The sequence below is a fragment of the Eucyclogobius newberryi genome, unplaced genomic scaffold (assembly GCF_026437365.1).
Source record: "Eucyclogobius newberryi isolate DKJ021-1_F unplaced genomic scaffold, fEucNew1.0.hap1 SCAF_1, whole genome shotgun sequence".
In the NCBI taxonomy this organism is placed as follows: domain Eukaryota; kingdom Metazoa; phylum Chordata; class Actinopteri; order Gobiiformes; family Gobiidae; genus Eucyclogobius; species Eucyclogobius newberryi.
This window is the reverse complement of record NW_027315723.1, coordinates 963,282-975,635: the sequence shown is the minus strand read 5'-3', so window position 1 is coordinate 975,635 and position 12,354 is coordinate 963,282. Positions and strand designations below refer to the sequence as shown.

At 49.8% G+C, this 12,354-nt stretch overlaps 1 protein-coding gene across 1 annotated transcript in view; it reads right to left on the bottom strand.

Annotated features, from left to right (window-relative positions):
* The window catches only part of LOC140359811 (myelin transcription factor 1-like protein), a 55,096-nt gene extending 44,355 nt beyond the window's left edge, over nt 1–10,741 (bottom strand). The window contains exons 1-5 of the mRNA XM_072446935.1: nt 10,666–10,741; nt 7,579–7,633; nt 5,996–6,029; nt 5,864–5,926; nt 820–1,112 (exon numbers count right to left, since the gene is read on the bottom strand). Coding sequence (XP_072303036.1) covers nt 820–1,112; nt 5,864–5,926; nt 5,996–6,029; nt 7,579–7,633 — 445 coding nt within the window. The 5' untranslated portion in view covers nt 10,666–10,741. The remainder of the gene's footprint in view (nt 1–819; nt 1,113–5,863; nt 5,927–5,995; nt 6,030–7,578; nt 7,634–10,665) is intronic.
* Nucleotides 10,742–12,354: the final 1,613 nt, after the last annotated feature.

The following is a 12,354-nucleotide window of genomic DNA, read 5'->3' as shown; positions in this document are numbered from 1 at the left end:
GGCTCGCTCGGAGCTAGATCACATCACAACAACACGACGAAAAACGCTCAAATCCAGCCGAAAAAAGTCAAAAACAGTTGAATTAAAAACGATTCCAGAGCGTGTCCCTATCGTACAGTAAAATAGAAAAAATGTACTAACTATATTTACAAAATATAGGAAATAAAGCACAATAAGTGTGAGAACGTTAGCAACACAAAGCTAGCAACGCACGCTAGCAACACAAAGCTAGCAAAGCACGTTAGCAACAAAAAAGCTAGCAAAGCAGGTTAGCAACACAAAGCTAGCAGGTTAGCAACACAAAGCTAGCAAAGCACGCTACAACACAAAGCTAGCGTAGCGCGTTAGCAACAGCTGAAGAGAGGTTCAAACGCCACGCCCCTCACACACGCTAGCTTTAGCTACGCCCCTCACACACACTAGCTTTAGCCAAGCCCCTCACACACAATAGCTTTAGCCACGCCCCTCACACACTCTAGCTTTAGCCACGCCCTTCACACACACTAGCTTTAGCCACGCCCCTCACACACATTAGCTTTGGCCACGCCCCTCAAACACTAGCTTTAGCTACGCCCCTCACACGCGCTAGCTTTAGCCACGCCCCTCACACACACTAGCTTTAGCCACGCCCCTCAAGTATACTAGCTTTTGCCACGCCCCTCACACACACTAGCTTTAGCCACGCCCCTCACACACACTGGCTTTAGCCACGCCCCTCACATGCAGAGAAGTCAAAGAAATTAGGCAAAACTGTTCCTGTGCACGCTAGCTTTAGCCACGCATCTGTCTCACCCGTCTCACCTGTCTCACCCGCCTCACCTGTCTGTGTGCTCGGTTCCTCCTCTTCGTCTTCTTCTTCATATCGCTCTTCCTCAGTCTTCACTTCCTGTTCGTCTCCGTCTAATTCCGGTTCTTCTTCCGGGTCGGAGAACTCGTCCCTCTGCTCCTCTCTCCGATCGTCCTCTAACCGCTCGTTTTCAAAGCCGCCATCTTGTTCTTCTTCCTCCTCTTCGTCGGGACAGGAAGTGATGTAATGGCTTCTCTTGAGGGCGGGTTCTAGCGGCAGTTTCTCCAGAGCTTTCCTCTTTTTAGCTAAAGGACATCCGTAAACACTGCAACACAAACACCGGGTTTAGACCTGGTTTAGTCCTGGTTTAGTCCTGGTTTAGTCCTGGTTTAGTCTTGGTTTAGTCCTGGTTTAGACCTGGTTTAGTCCTGGTTTAGACCTGGTTCAGACCTGGTTCAGTCCTGGTTTAGACCTGGTTTAGACCTGGTTTAGTCCTGGTTTAGCCCTGGTTTAGTCTTGGTTTAGCCCTGGTTTAGTCTTGGTTTAGTCTTGGTTTAGCCCTGGTTTAGCCCTGGTTTAGCCCTGGTTTAGTCTTGGTTTAGTCTTGGTTTAGTCTTGGTTTAGCCCTGGTTTAGTCCTGGTTTAGTCCTGGTTTAGTCCTGGTTTAGTCCTGGTTTAGACCTGGTTTAGTCCTGGTTTAGTCCTGGTTTAGTCCTGGTTTAGTCCTGGTTCAGACCTGGTTCAGACCTGGTTCAGACCTGGCTTAGACCTGGTTTAGTCCTGGTTTAGTCTTGGTTTAGACCTGGTTTAGTCCTGGTTTAGTCCTGGTTTAGTCCTGGTTTAGTCCTGGTTTAAACCTGGTTTAGTCCTGGTTTAAACCTGGTTTAGTCCTGGTTTAGACCTGGTTTAGTCCTGGTTTAGTCCTGGTTTAGTCCTGGTTTAAACCTGGTTTAGTCCTGGTTTAGTCCTGGTTTAGTCCTGGTTTAAACCTGGTTTAGTCCTGGTTTAAACCTGGTTTAGTCCTGGTTTAGACCTGGTTTAGTCCTGGTTTAGTCCTGGTTTAAACCTGGTTTAGTCCTGGTTTAGACCTGGTTTAGTCCTGGTTTAGTCCTGGTTTAAACCTGGTTTAGTCCTGGTTTAGACCTGGTTTAGTCCTGGTGTGAAATATAATCTAAAGTCTCAGTCTCATTCACATTCAGTTCCCATGATGCACTGTGGTGTCTACACTGAACACGGAGCATCTGAGGACACGAGCTCTGCAGTGAAACAGACCAAATGACCAAACCAGGACTAAACCAGGTCTAAACCAGGACTAAACCAGGACTAAACCAGGACTAAACCAGGTCTAAACCAGGCCTAAACCAGGACTAAACCAGGTCTAAACCAGGACTAAACCAGGACTAAACCAGGACTAAACCAGGTCTAAACCAGGACTAAACCAGGACTAAACCAGGTCCGAACCAGGTCCAAACCAGGTCTAAACCAGGACTAAACCAGGACTAAACCAGGACTAAACCAGGTCTAAACCAGGTCTAAACCAGGTTTAAACCAGGACTAAACCAGGTTTAAACCAGGACTAAACCAGGACTAAACCAGGTCTAAACCAGGACTAAACCAGGACTAAACCAGGACTAAACCAGGACTAAACCAGGTCTAAACCAGGCCTAAACCAGGACTAAACCAGGACTAAACCAGGTCTAAACCAGGACTAAACCAGGACTAAACCAGGACTAAACCAGGTCTAAACCAGGCCTAAACCAGGACTAAACCAGGTCTAAACCAGGACTAAACCAGGACTAAACCAGGTCCGAACCAGGTCCAAACCAGGTCTAACCCAGGACTAAACCAGGACTAAACCAGGACTAAACCACGTCTAAACCAGGACTAAACCAGGACTAAACCAGGACTAAACCAGGTCTGAACCAGGTCTAAACCAAGACCAAACCAGGACTAAACCAGGACTAAACCAGGACTAAACCAGGTCTAAACCAGGACTAAACCAGGACTAAACCAGGTCTAAACCAGGTCTAAACCAGGACTAAACCAGGTCTAAACCAGGACTAAACCAGGACTAAACCAGGACTAAACCAGGTCCAAACCAGGACTAAACCAGGACTAAACCAGGACTAAACCAGGACTAAGTCAGGACTAAACCAGGTTTAAACCAGGACTAAACCAGGTCTAAACCAGGACTAAACCAGGACTAAACCAGGACTAAACCAGGTCCAAACCAGGACTAAACCAGGTCTAAACCAGGACTAAACCGGGACTAAACCAGGTCCGAACCAGGTCTAAACCAGGACTAAACCAGGACTAAACCAGGTCTAAACCAGGACTAAACCAGGTCTGAACCAGGTCTAAACCAAGACTAAACCAGGACTAAACCAGGACTAAACCAGGACTAAACCAGGTCTAAACCAGGACTAAACCAGGACTAAACCAGGTCTAAACCAGGACTAAACCAGGACTAAACCAGGACTAAACCAGGTCTAAACCAGGTCTAAACCAGGACTAAACCAGGACTAAACCAGGACTAAACCAGGACTAAGTCAGGACTAAACCAGGTTTAAACCAGGACTAAACCAGGTCTAAACCAGGACTAAACAAGGACTAAACCAGGACTAAACCAGGTCCAAACCAGGACTAAACCAGGTCTAAACCAGGACTAAACCAGGTCCAAACCAGGACTAAACCAGGACTAAACCAGGACTAAACCAGGTCCGAACCAGGTCCAAACCAGGTCTAAACCAGGACTAAACCAGGACTAAACCAGGACTAAACCAGGACTAAACCAGGTCTAAACCAGGTCTAAACCAGGACTAAACCAGGTCTAAACCAGGACTAAACCAGGACTAAACCAGGACTAAACCAGGTCCAAACCAGGACTAAACCAGGACTAAACCAGGACTAAACCAGGACTAAACCAGGTTTAAACCAGGACTAAACCAGGACTAAGTCAGGACTAAACCAGGTTTAAACCAGGACTAAACCAGGTCCAAACCAGGACTAAACCAGGACTAAACCAGGTCCAAACCAGGACTAAACCAGGTCTAAACCAGGACTAAACCAGGTCCAAACCAGGACTAAACCAGGTTTAAACCAGGACTAAACCAGGACTAAGTCAGGACTAAACCAGGTTTAAACCAGGACTAAACCAGGTCCAAACCAGGACTAAACCAGGACTAAACCAGGACTAAACCCATACATACATAATTTTTGTGAATGAGTGGGATATGTCTCTGAACTAAAAATAAAACTCGGCTTAATTAAAACAGCTCTGTCGCCGTGGAGACATCATCGTTACCACGGGAGACAGGCTGCTGCGCTGTCGCTATGGTGACAGCCTCCATCCACCACCACGGCAACCTCCACAGCTCCCAGACAAAGACAAGGACTAAAACAGGACTAAAACAGGACTAACGCAGGTCTAAACTGGGTCTAAAGCCGGGTCTAAAGCTGGTCTGAAGCCGGTCTAAAGCCGGGTCTAAAGCCGGTCTGAAGCCGGTCTAAAGCCGGGTCTAAAGCCGGTCTGAAGCCGGTCTGAAGCCGGTCTGAAGCCGGTCTGAAGCCGGTCTAAAGCCGGGTCTAAAGCCGGGTCTAAAGCCGGTCTGAGGCCGGTCTAAAGCCGGGTCTAAAGCCGGGTCTAAAGCCGGTCTGAGGCCGGTCTGAAGCCGGTCTGAAGCCGGGTCTAAAGCCGGTCTAAAGCCGGTCTGAAGCCGGGTCTAAAGCCGGTCTGAAGCCGGTCTAAAGCCGGGTCTAAAGCCGGTCTGAAGCCGGGTCTAAAGCCGGTCTGAAGCCGGTCTGAAGCCGGGTCTAAAGCCGGTCTGAAGCCGGTCTAAAGCCGGGTCTAAAGCCGGTCTGAGGCCGGTCTGAAGCCGGGTCTAAAGCCGGTCTGAAGCCGGTCTGAAGCCGGTCTGAAGCCGGTCTGAAGCCGGTCTGAAGCCGGTCTAAAGCCGGTCTGAAGCCGGTCTGAAGCCGGTCTGAAGCCGGTCTGAAGCCGGTCTGAAGCCGGTCTGAAGCCGGTCTAAAGCCGGTCTGAAGCCGGTCTGAAGCCGGTCTGAAGCCGGTCCAAAGACGGTCCGAAGCCGGTCTAAAGCCGGGTCTAAAGCCGGGTCTAAAGCCGGTCTGAGGCCGGTCTGAAGCCGGTCTGAAGCCGGGTCTAAAGCCGGTCTGAAGCCGGGTCTAAAGCCGGTCTAAAGCCGGTCTGAAGCCGGTCTAAAGCCAGGTCTAAAGCCGGTCTGAAGCCGGTCTAAAGCCGGGTCTAAAGCCGGTCTGAAGCCGGGTCTAAAGCCGGTCTGAAGCCGGTCTGAAGCCGGGTCTAAAGCCGGTCTGAAGCCGGTCTAAAGCCGGGTCTAAAGCCGGTCTGAAGCCGGTCTGAAGCCGGTCTAAAGCCGGGTCTAAAGCCGGTCTGAAGCCGGTCTGAAGCCGGTCTGAAGCCGGTCTGAAGCCGGTCTGAAGCCGGTCTAAAGCCGGTCTAAAGCCGGTCTGAAGCCGGTCTGAAGCCGGTCTGAAGCCGGTCTAAAGCCGGTCTGAAGCCGGTCTGAAGCCGGTCTGAATCCGGTCCAAAGACGGTCTGAAGCCGGTCTAAAGCCGGGTCTAAAGCCGGGTCTAAAGCCGGTCTGAGGCCGGTCTGAAGCCGGTCTGAAGCCGGGTCTAAAGCCGGTCTGAAGCCGGGTCTAAAGCCGGTCTAAAGCCGGTCTGAAGCCGGTCTAAAGCCAGGTCTAAAGCCGGTCTGAAGCCGGTCTAAAGCCGGGTCTAAAGCCGGTCTGAAGCCGGGTCTAAAGCCGGTCTGAAGCCGGTCTGAAGCCGGTCTGAAGCCGGGTCTAAAGCCGGTCTGAAGCCGGTCTAAAGCCGGGTCTAAAGCCGGTCTGAAGCCGGTCTAAAGCCGGGTCTAAAGCCGGTCTGAAGCCGGTCTGAAGCCGGTCTGAAGCCGGTCTGAAGCCGGTCTGAAGCCGGTCTGAAGCCGGTCTAAAGCCGGTCTAAAGCCGGTCTGAAGCCGGTCTGAAGCCGGTCTGAAGCCGGTCTAAAGCCGGTCTGAAGCCGGTCTGAAGCCGGTCTAAAGCCGGTGGGTGGTACCTGCGGTGCCGGGCGTACTTGCCGCTCACATGTCCACTGCCGTCACAGCCTGGAGTGGGACAACTGCAGACGCAACATCAGATTTACACAAGGAAAAAGGACGAAAACATGTTTAAAGAGTCGAGTTTTCACCTGAAGAGTTCCTGCGTGAGCACCTCCACTGCAGCTGCACAGAACAATGACACTTACAACACGTGTGTTACACAGACACTTACAACACGTGTGTTACACGGACACTTACAACACGTGTGTTACACGGACACTTACAACACGTGTGTTACACGGACACTTACAACACGTGTGTTACACGGACACTTACAACACGTGTGTTACACGGACACTTACAACACGTGTGTTACACGGACACTTACAACACGTGTGTTACACGGACACTTACAACACGTGTGTTACACGGACACTTACAACACGTGTGTTACACGGACACTTACAACACGTGTGTTACACGGACACTTACAACACGTGTGTTACACGGACACTTACAACACGTGTGTTACACGGACACTTACAACACGTGTGTTACACGGACACTTACAACACGTGTGTTACACGGACACTTACAACACGTGTGTTACACGGACACTTACAACACGTGTGTTACACAGACACTTACAACACGTGTGTTACACAGACACTTACAACACGTGTGTTACACGGACACTTACAACACGTGTGTTACACGGACACTTACAACACGTGTGTTACACAGACACTTACAACACGTGTGTTACACGGACACTTACAACACGTGTGTTACACGGACACTTACACGGAACCAAGTCATGAAAGGACATGCTAAAGACCCTTTGAAACAGTGAGTGTGAGCGTCCTTCAGGGGGCGCTGTCCTCAGACACATGTGAGCGTCCTCCAGGGGGCGCTGTCCTCAGAGACATGAGAGCGTCCTCCAGGGGGCGCTGTCCTCAGACACACGTGCGCGTCCTCCAGGGGGTGCTGTCCTCAGAGACATGAGAGCGTCCTCCAGGGGGCGCTGTCCTCAGAGACATGAGAGCGTCCTCCAGGGGGCGCTGTCCTCAGACACACGTGAGCGTCCTCCAGGGGGTGCTGTCCTCAGAGACATGAGAGCATCCTCCAGGGGACACTGTCTTCAGACACATGAGAGCGTCCTCCAGGGGGCGCTATCCTCAGACACACGTGAGCGTCCTCCAGGGGACGCTGTCCTCAGACACATGAGCGCGTCCTCCAGGGGGCGCTGTCTTCAGACACATGAGAGCGTCCTCCCGGGGACGCTGTCTTCAGACACATGAGACACATGAGAGCATCCTCCAGGGGACACTGTCCTCAGACACATGAGAGCGTCCTCCAGGAGACGCTGTCCTCAGACACATGAGAGCGTCCTCCAGGAGACGCTGTCCTCAGACACATGAGAGCGTCCTCCAGGAGACGCTGTCCTCAGACACATGAGAGCGTCCTCCAGGGGGCGCTGTCCTCAGAATGTGTCAGTGAAAGTCTCTGAGCCACAATAGTTTTAACTTTCATCTGCACAAATATTACAGATTTTACCACAAATTATACTTTTAGTGAAGCTAAAATGTTTTTAATTCTCAGCCTTTGAGAAACATTTCTACTCAAAATAAGCAAAACTAAAACACGTTTGGCTTATTTTAGTTTGGACGTCTTCCTGAGGGACATGGACATGGACATGGACATGGACATGGTTCTTGTGTTTGACCTTCACCTCTGACGCCTCTGGACCTGGTTCTGTGGCGTTTCTCTGACGACTTCAGCTCCATCTGTGAAAACAAACACCTGTTTATTACTGCTCCTCACTGCTGCTCCTCACTGCTGCTCCTCACTGCTGCTCCTCACTGCTGCTCCTCACTGCTGCTCCTCACTGTTGCTCCTCACTGCTGCTCCTCACTGCTGCTCCTCAGTGCTGCTCCTCACTGCTGCTCCTCACTGTTGCTCCTCACTGTTGCTCCTCACTGCTGCTCCTCAGTGCTGCTCCTCACTGCTGCTCCTCACTGTTGCTCCTCACTGCTGCTCCTCACTTCTGCTGCTCCTCACTGCTGCTGCTCACTGCTGCTCCTCACTTCTGCTCCTCACTGCTGCTCCTCACTGCTGCTCCTCACTGCTGCTCCTCACTGCTGCTCCTCACTGCTGCTCCTCACTTCTGCTCCTCACTGCTGCTCCTCACTGCTGCTCCTCACTGCTGCTCCTCACTTCTGCTGCTCCTCACTGCTGCTGCTCACTGCTGCTCCTCACTTCTGCTCCTCACTGCTGCTCCTCACTGCTGCTCCTCACTGCTGCTCCTCACTGCTGCTCCTCACTGTTGCTCCTCACTTCTGCTCCTCACTGCTGCTCCTCACTGCTGCTCCTCACTGCTGCTCCTCACTTCTGCTGCTCCTCACTGCTGCTGCTCACTGCTGCTCCTCACTTCTGCTCCTCACTGCTGCTCCTCACTGCTGCTCCTCACTGCTGCTCCTCACTGCTGCTCCTCACTGCTGCTCCTCACTTCTGCTGCTCCTCACTGCTGCTCCTCACTTCTGCTCCTCCTCACTTCTGCTTCTCCTCACTGCTGCTGCTCCTCACTTCTACTGCTCCTCACTTCTACTGCTCCTCACTTCTACTGCTCCTCACTTCTGCTGCTCCTCACTGCTGTTCCTCACTGCTGCTCCTCACTTCTGCTGCTCCTCACTTCTGCTGCTCCTCACTTCTGTTCCTCACTTCTGCTGCTCCTCACTTCTGCTGCTCCTCACTTCTGCTGCTCCTCACTTCTGTTCCTCACTTCTGTTGCTCCTCACTTCTGCTGCTCCTCACTTCTGCTGCTCCTCACTTCTGCTGCTCCTCACTTCTGCTGCTCCTCACTTCTGCTCCTCACTGCTGCTGCTCCTCACTGCTGCTGCTCCTCACTGCTGCTGCTCCTCACTTCTGCTCCTCACTTCTGTTGCTCCTCACTTCTGTTGCTCCTCACTTCTGCTGCTCCTCACTTCTGCTGCTCCTCACTTCTGCTCCTCACTTCTTCTACTCCTCACTTCTACTGCTCCTCACTTCTACTGCTCCTCACTTCTACAGCTCCCCAGAACAGTTCAACGGCTCCTCAGAACAGTTCTGCTGCTCCTCAGTTCTACAGCTCCTCAGAACAGTTCTACGGCTCCTCAGAACAGTTCTACGGCTCCTCAGAACAGTTCTACAGCTCCTCAGAACAGTTCTACTGCTCCTCAGTTCTACTGCTCCTCGGAACAGTTCTACTGCTCCTCACTTCTACTGCTCCTCAGAACAGTTCTACGCCTCCTCAGAACACTTCTACTGCTCCTCAGTTCTACGGCTCCTCGGAACAGTTCTACTGCTCCTCACTTCTACTGCTCCTCAGAACAGTTCTACTGCTCCTCATTTCTACAGCTCGTCAGAACAGTTCTACGGCTCCTCAGTTCTATTGCTCCTCAGAACAGTTCTCACGCTGTGAGGACATGACACATGTAGGACGCTGTGAGGACATGACACATGTAGGACGCTGTGTGGACATGACACATGTAGGACGCTGCGTGGACATGACACATGTAGGACACTGTGTGGACATGACACATGTAGGACGCTGTGAGGACATGACACATGTAGGACGCTGTGTGGACATGACACATATAGGACACTGTGAGGACATGACACATGTAGGACGCTGTGAGGACATGACACATGTAGGACGCTGTGTGGACATGACACATGTAGGACGCTGTGAGGACATGACATATGTAGGACACTGTGTGGACATGACACATGTAGGACACTGTGTGGACATGACACATGTAGGACGCTGTGAGGACATGACACATGTAGGACACTGTGTGGACATGACACATGTAGGACACTGTGAGGACATGACACATGTAGGACGCTGTGTGGACATGACACATGTAGGACGCTGTGAGGACATGACACATGTAGGACGCTGTGTGGACATGACACATGTAGGACGCTGTGAGGACATGACACATGTAGGACGCTGTGAGGACATGACACATGTAGGACACTGTGTGGACATGACATATGTAGGACACTGTGTGGACATGACACATGTAGGACACTGTGTGGACATGACACATGTAGGACGCTGTGAGGACATGACACATGTAGGACACTGTGTGGACATGACACATGTAGGACACTGTGAGGACATGACACATGTAGGACGCTGTGTGGACATGACACATATAGGACACTGTGTGGACATGACACATGTAGGACGCTGTGTGGACATGACACATGTAGGACGCTGCTGTCTCAGATCACGAGTCTGAAAGTGGGAGGAGCCACAGGTAAAGTTAGCGTCAGATTCAGACTCTGAGGTCAGAGGTCAATAACACCGAGCTGAGGCGAGTGCTTAGGGACCGTCATCAAATAGAGCGGTACAATTTGAATAACACATAAATACACCATGATGGTCGCCACAGCAACACTTATTTTTCCATCAGAAGCTTAAGACATATGTACATACATCTGATGATGATGATGATGATATGGAAGAAAGTTGTAAATAAGACCATCTGACTTTGTGTTAATTAATTTGTAAGTTTTCTGTTTAAAAAAAAAACGACATTTAAAAAGTGTTTCAAAGTTCATTTGTTAGTTTTTTTTAAATAAAAATGTTTACAAATAGATTTTAAATAAATAATCTTCTTACATCGATGGAAAATATTGATTGTTAGTTTGTTTAGCAGCTTCTGCAGTAAAAGTGAAACTCCTTCATCTGAGCCTGAAGTCACATGACACATGGGGGGGGTAACACTGGGATTAAACACAAAAGAAGAAGAACTGAACGCTCTCTCACCTGTTTTGGGGGAGCTCGTCAGTTGCTCGTCAGTTGCTGGTCAGTTGCTGGTCAGTTGCTGGTCGGTCGGCCTGTTGCAGAGGTCAGGAGTGAAGCGTCTTCAGGTGGAGCTGCATCAGACCTTCAGCTGATCATCTGCAGAAAAACAAAGATAAAACTTGACATTGGAATGCGGTCTTGGGGCGTTTCCTCGGTGAGTCCAGAAGCTCCTGCGGCGTGTGGTCATCTGCTAAAGTGGCCCTGATGACCAAATGTACTATTGTAAATTTACAATGACTCACTTCATTGTTCTACAGTTCATTGTTCTCTCCCGACCTCCTGGTCCTATTCAGAGTTTAACAGAGTTTTCTGACTTTAGATCAAACTTAGAGTTAGCCTGGGATAAAGTAGTTATAGCTGGAGACTTTAATATCCAGGTGAACGTGAGTGATGACTCTCTCAGTAATGCCTTCAGCGCCTTGTTAGACAGCATAGGTTTCACTCAGAATGTAAATAAAGCGACTCACACTCTGGATCTGACCTAACGTATGGAACAGAGATTAATGACCTCATTGTCTCCCCCAAAACTCTATATTGTCAGATCATTTCATGATTACATTTCAGTTTATTCTTAAAGATCATCCAGTCCCACAGAATAAAGTTATAATGAAAAGGACAAAATCTGAAAAATCTATCTCAAAATTCAAAGAAATAATAGAGCCAATATTCAGTGACATGTCATGTGATCATGTCATGTGATCATGTAATGTGATCATGTCATGTGATCCTGTCATGTGATCCTGTCATGTGATCCTGTCATGTGATCCTGTCATGTGATTGTGTCATGTGATCATGTCATGTGATTGTGTCATGTGATCATGTCATGTGATCAGGTCATGTGATCAGGTCATGTGATCATGTCATGTGCTCACGTCATGTGATCACGTCATGTGCTCATGTCATGTGATCACGTCATGCGATCGTGTCATGTGATCGTGTCATGTGATCATGTAATGTGATCATGTCATGTGATCATGTCATGTGCTCATGTCATGTGATCACGTCATGCGATCGTGTCATGTGATCGTGTCATGTGATCATGTAATGTGATCATGTCATGTGATCCTGTCATGTGATCCTGTCATGTGATCCTGTCATGTGATCGTGTCATGTGATCAGGTCATGTGATCAGGTCATGTGATCAGGTCATGTGATCGCGTCATGTGATCACGTCATGTGATCGCGTCATGTGATCAGGTCATGTGATCGCGTCATGTGATCACGTCATGTGATCACGTCATGTGATCGCGTCATGTGATCATGTCATGTGATCATGTCTGGTGATCACATGATGTGATCGTGTCATGTGATCGTGTCATGTGATCACGTCATGTGATCGTGTCATGTGATCGTGTCATGTGATCACGTCATGTGATCACGTCATGTGATCCTGTCATGTGATCCTGTCATGTGATCCTGTCATGTGATCCTGTCATGTGATCGCGTCATGTGATCGTGTCATGTGATCGTGTCATGTGATCGTGTCATGTGATCGTGTCATGTGATCGTGTCATGTGATCACGTCATGTGATCACGTCATGTGATCATGTCATGTGATCTGCTGAGAACAGCTTTAGTCCAGGAGCAGTGACCGGTCTGTCCACTTGACCATGGAGTCTCTGAAGTCTGCTCTTGATGGTAACACACTGT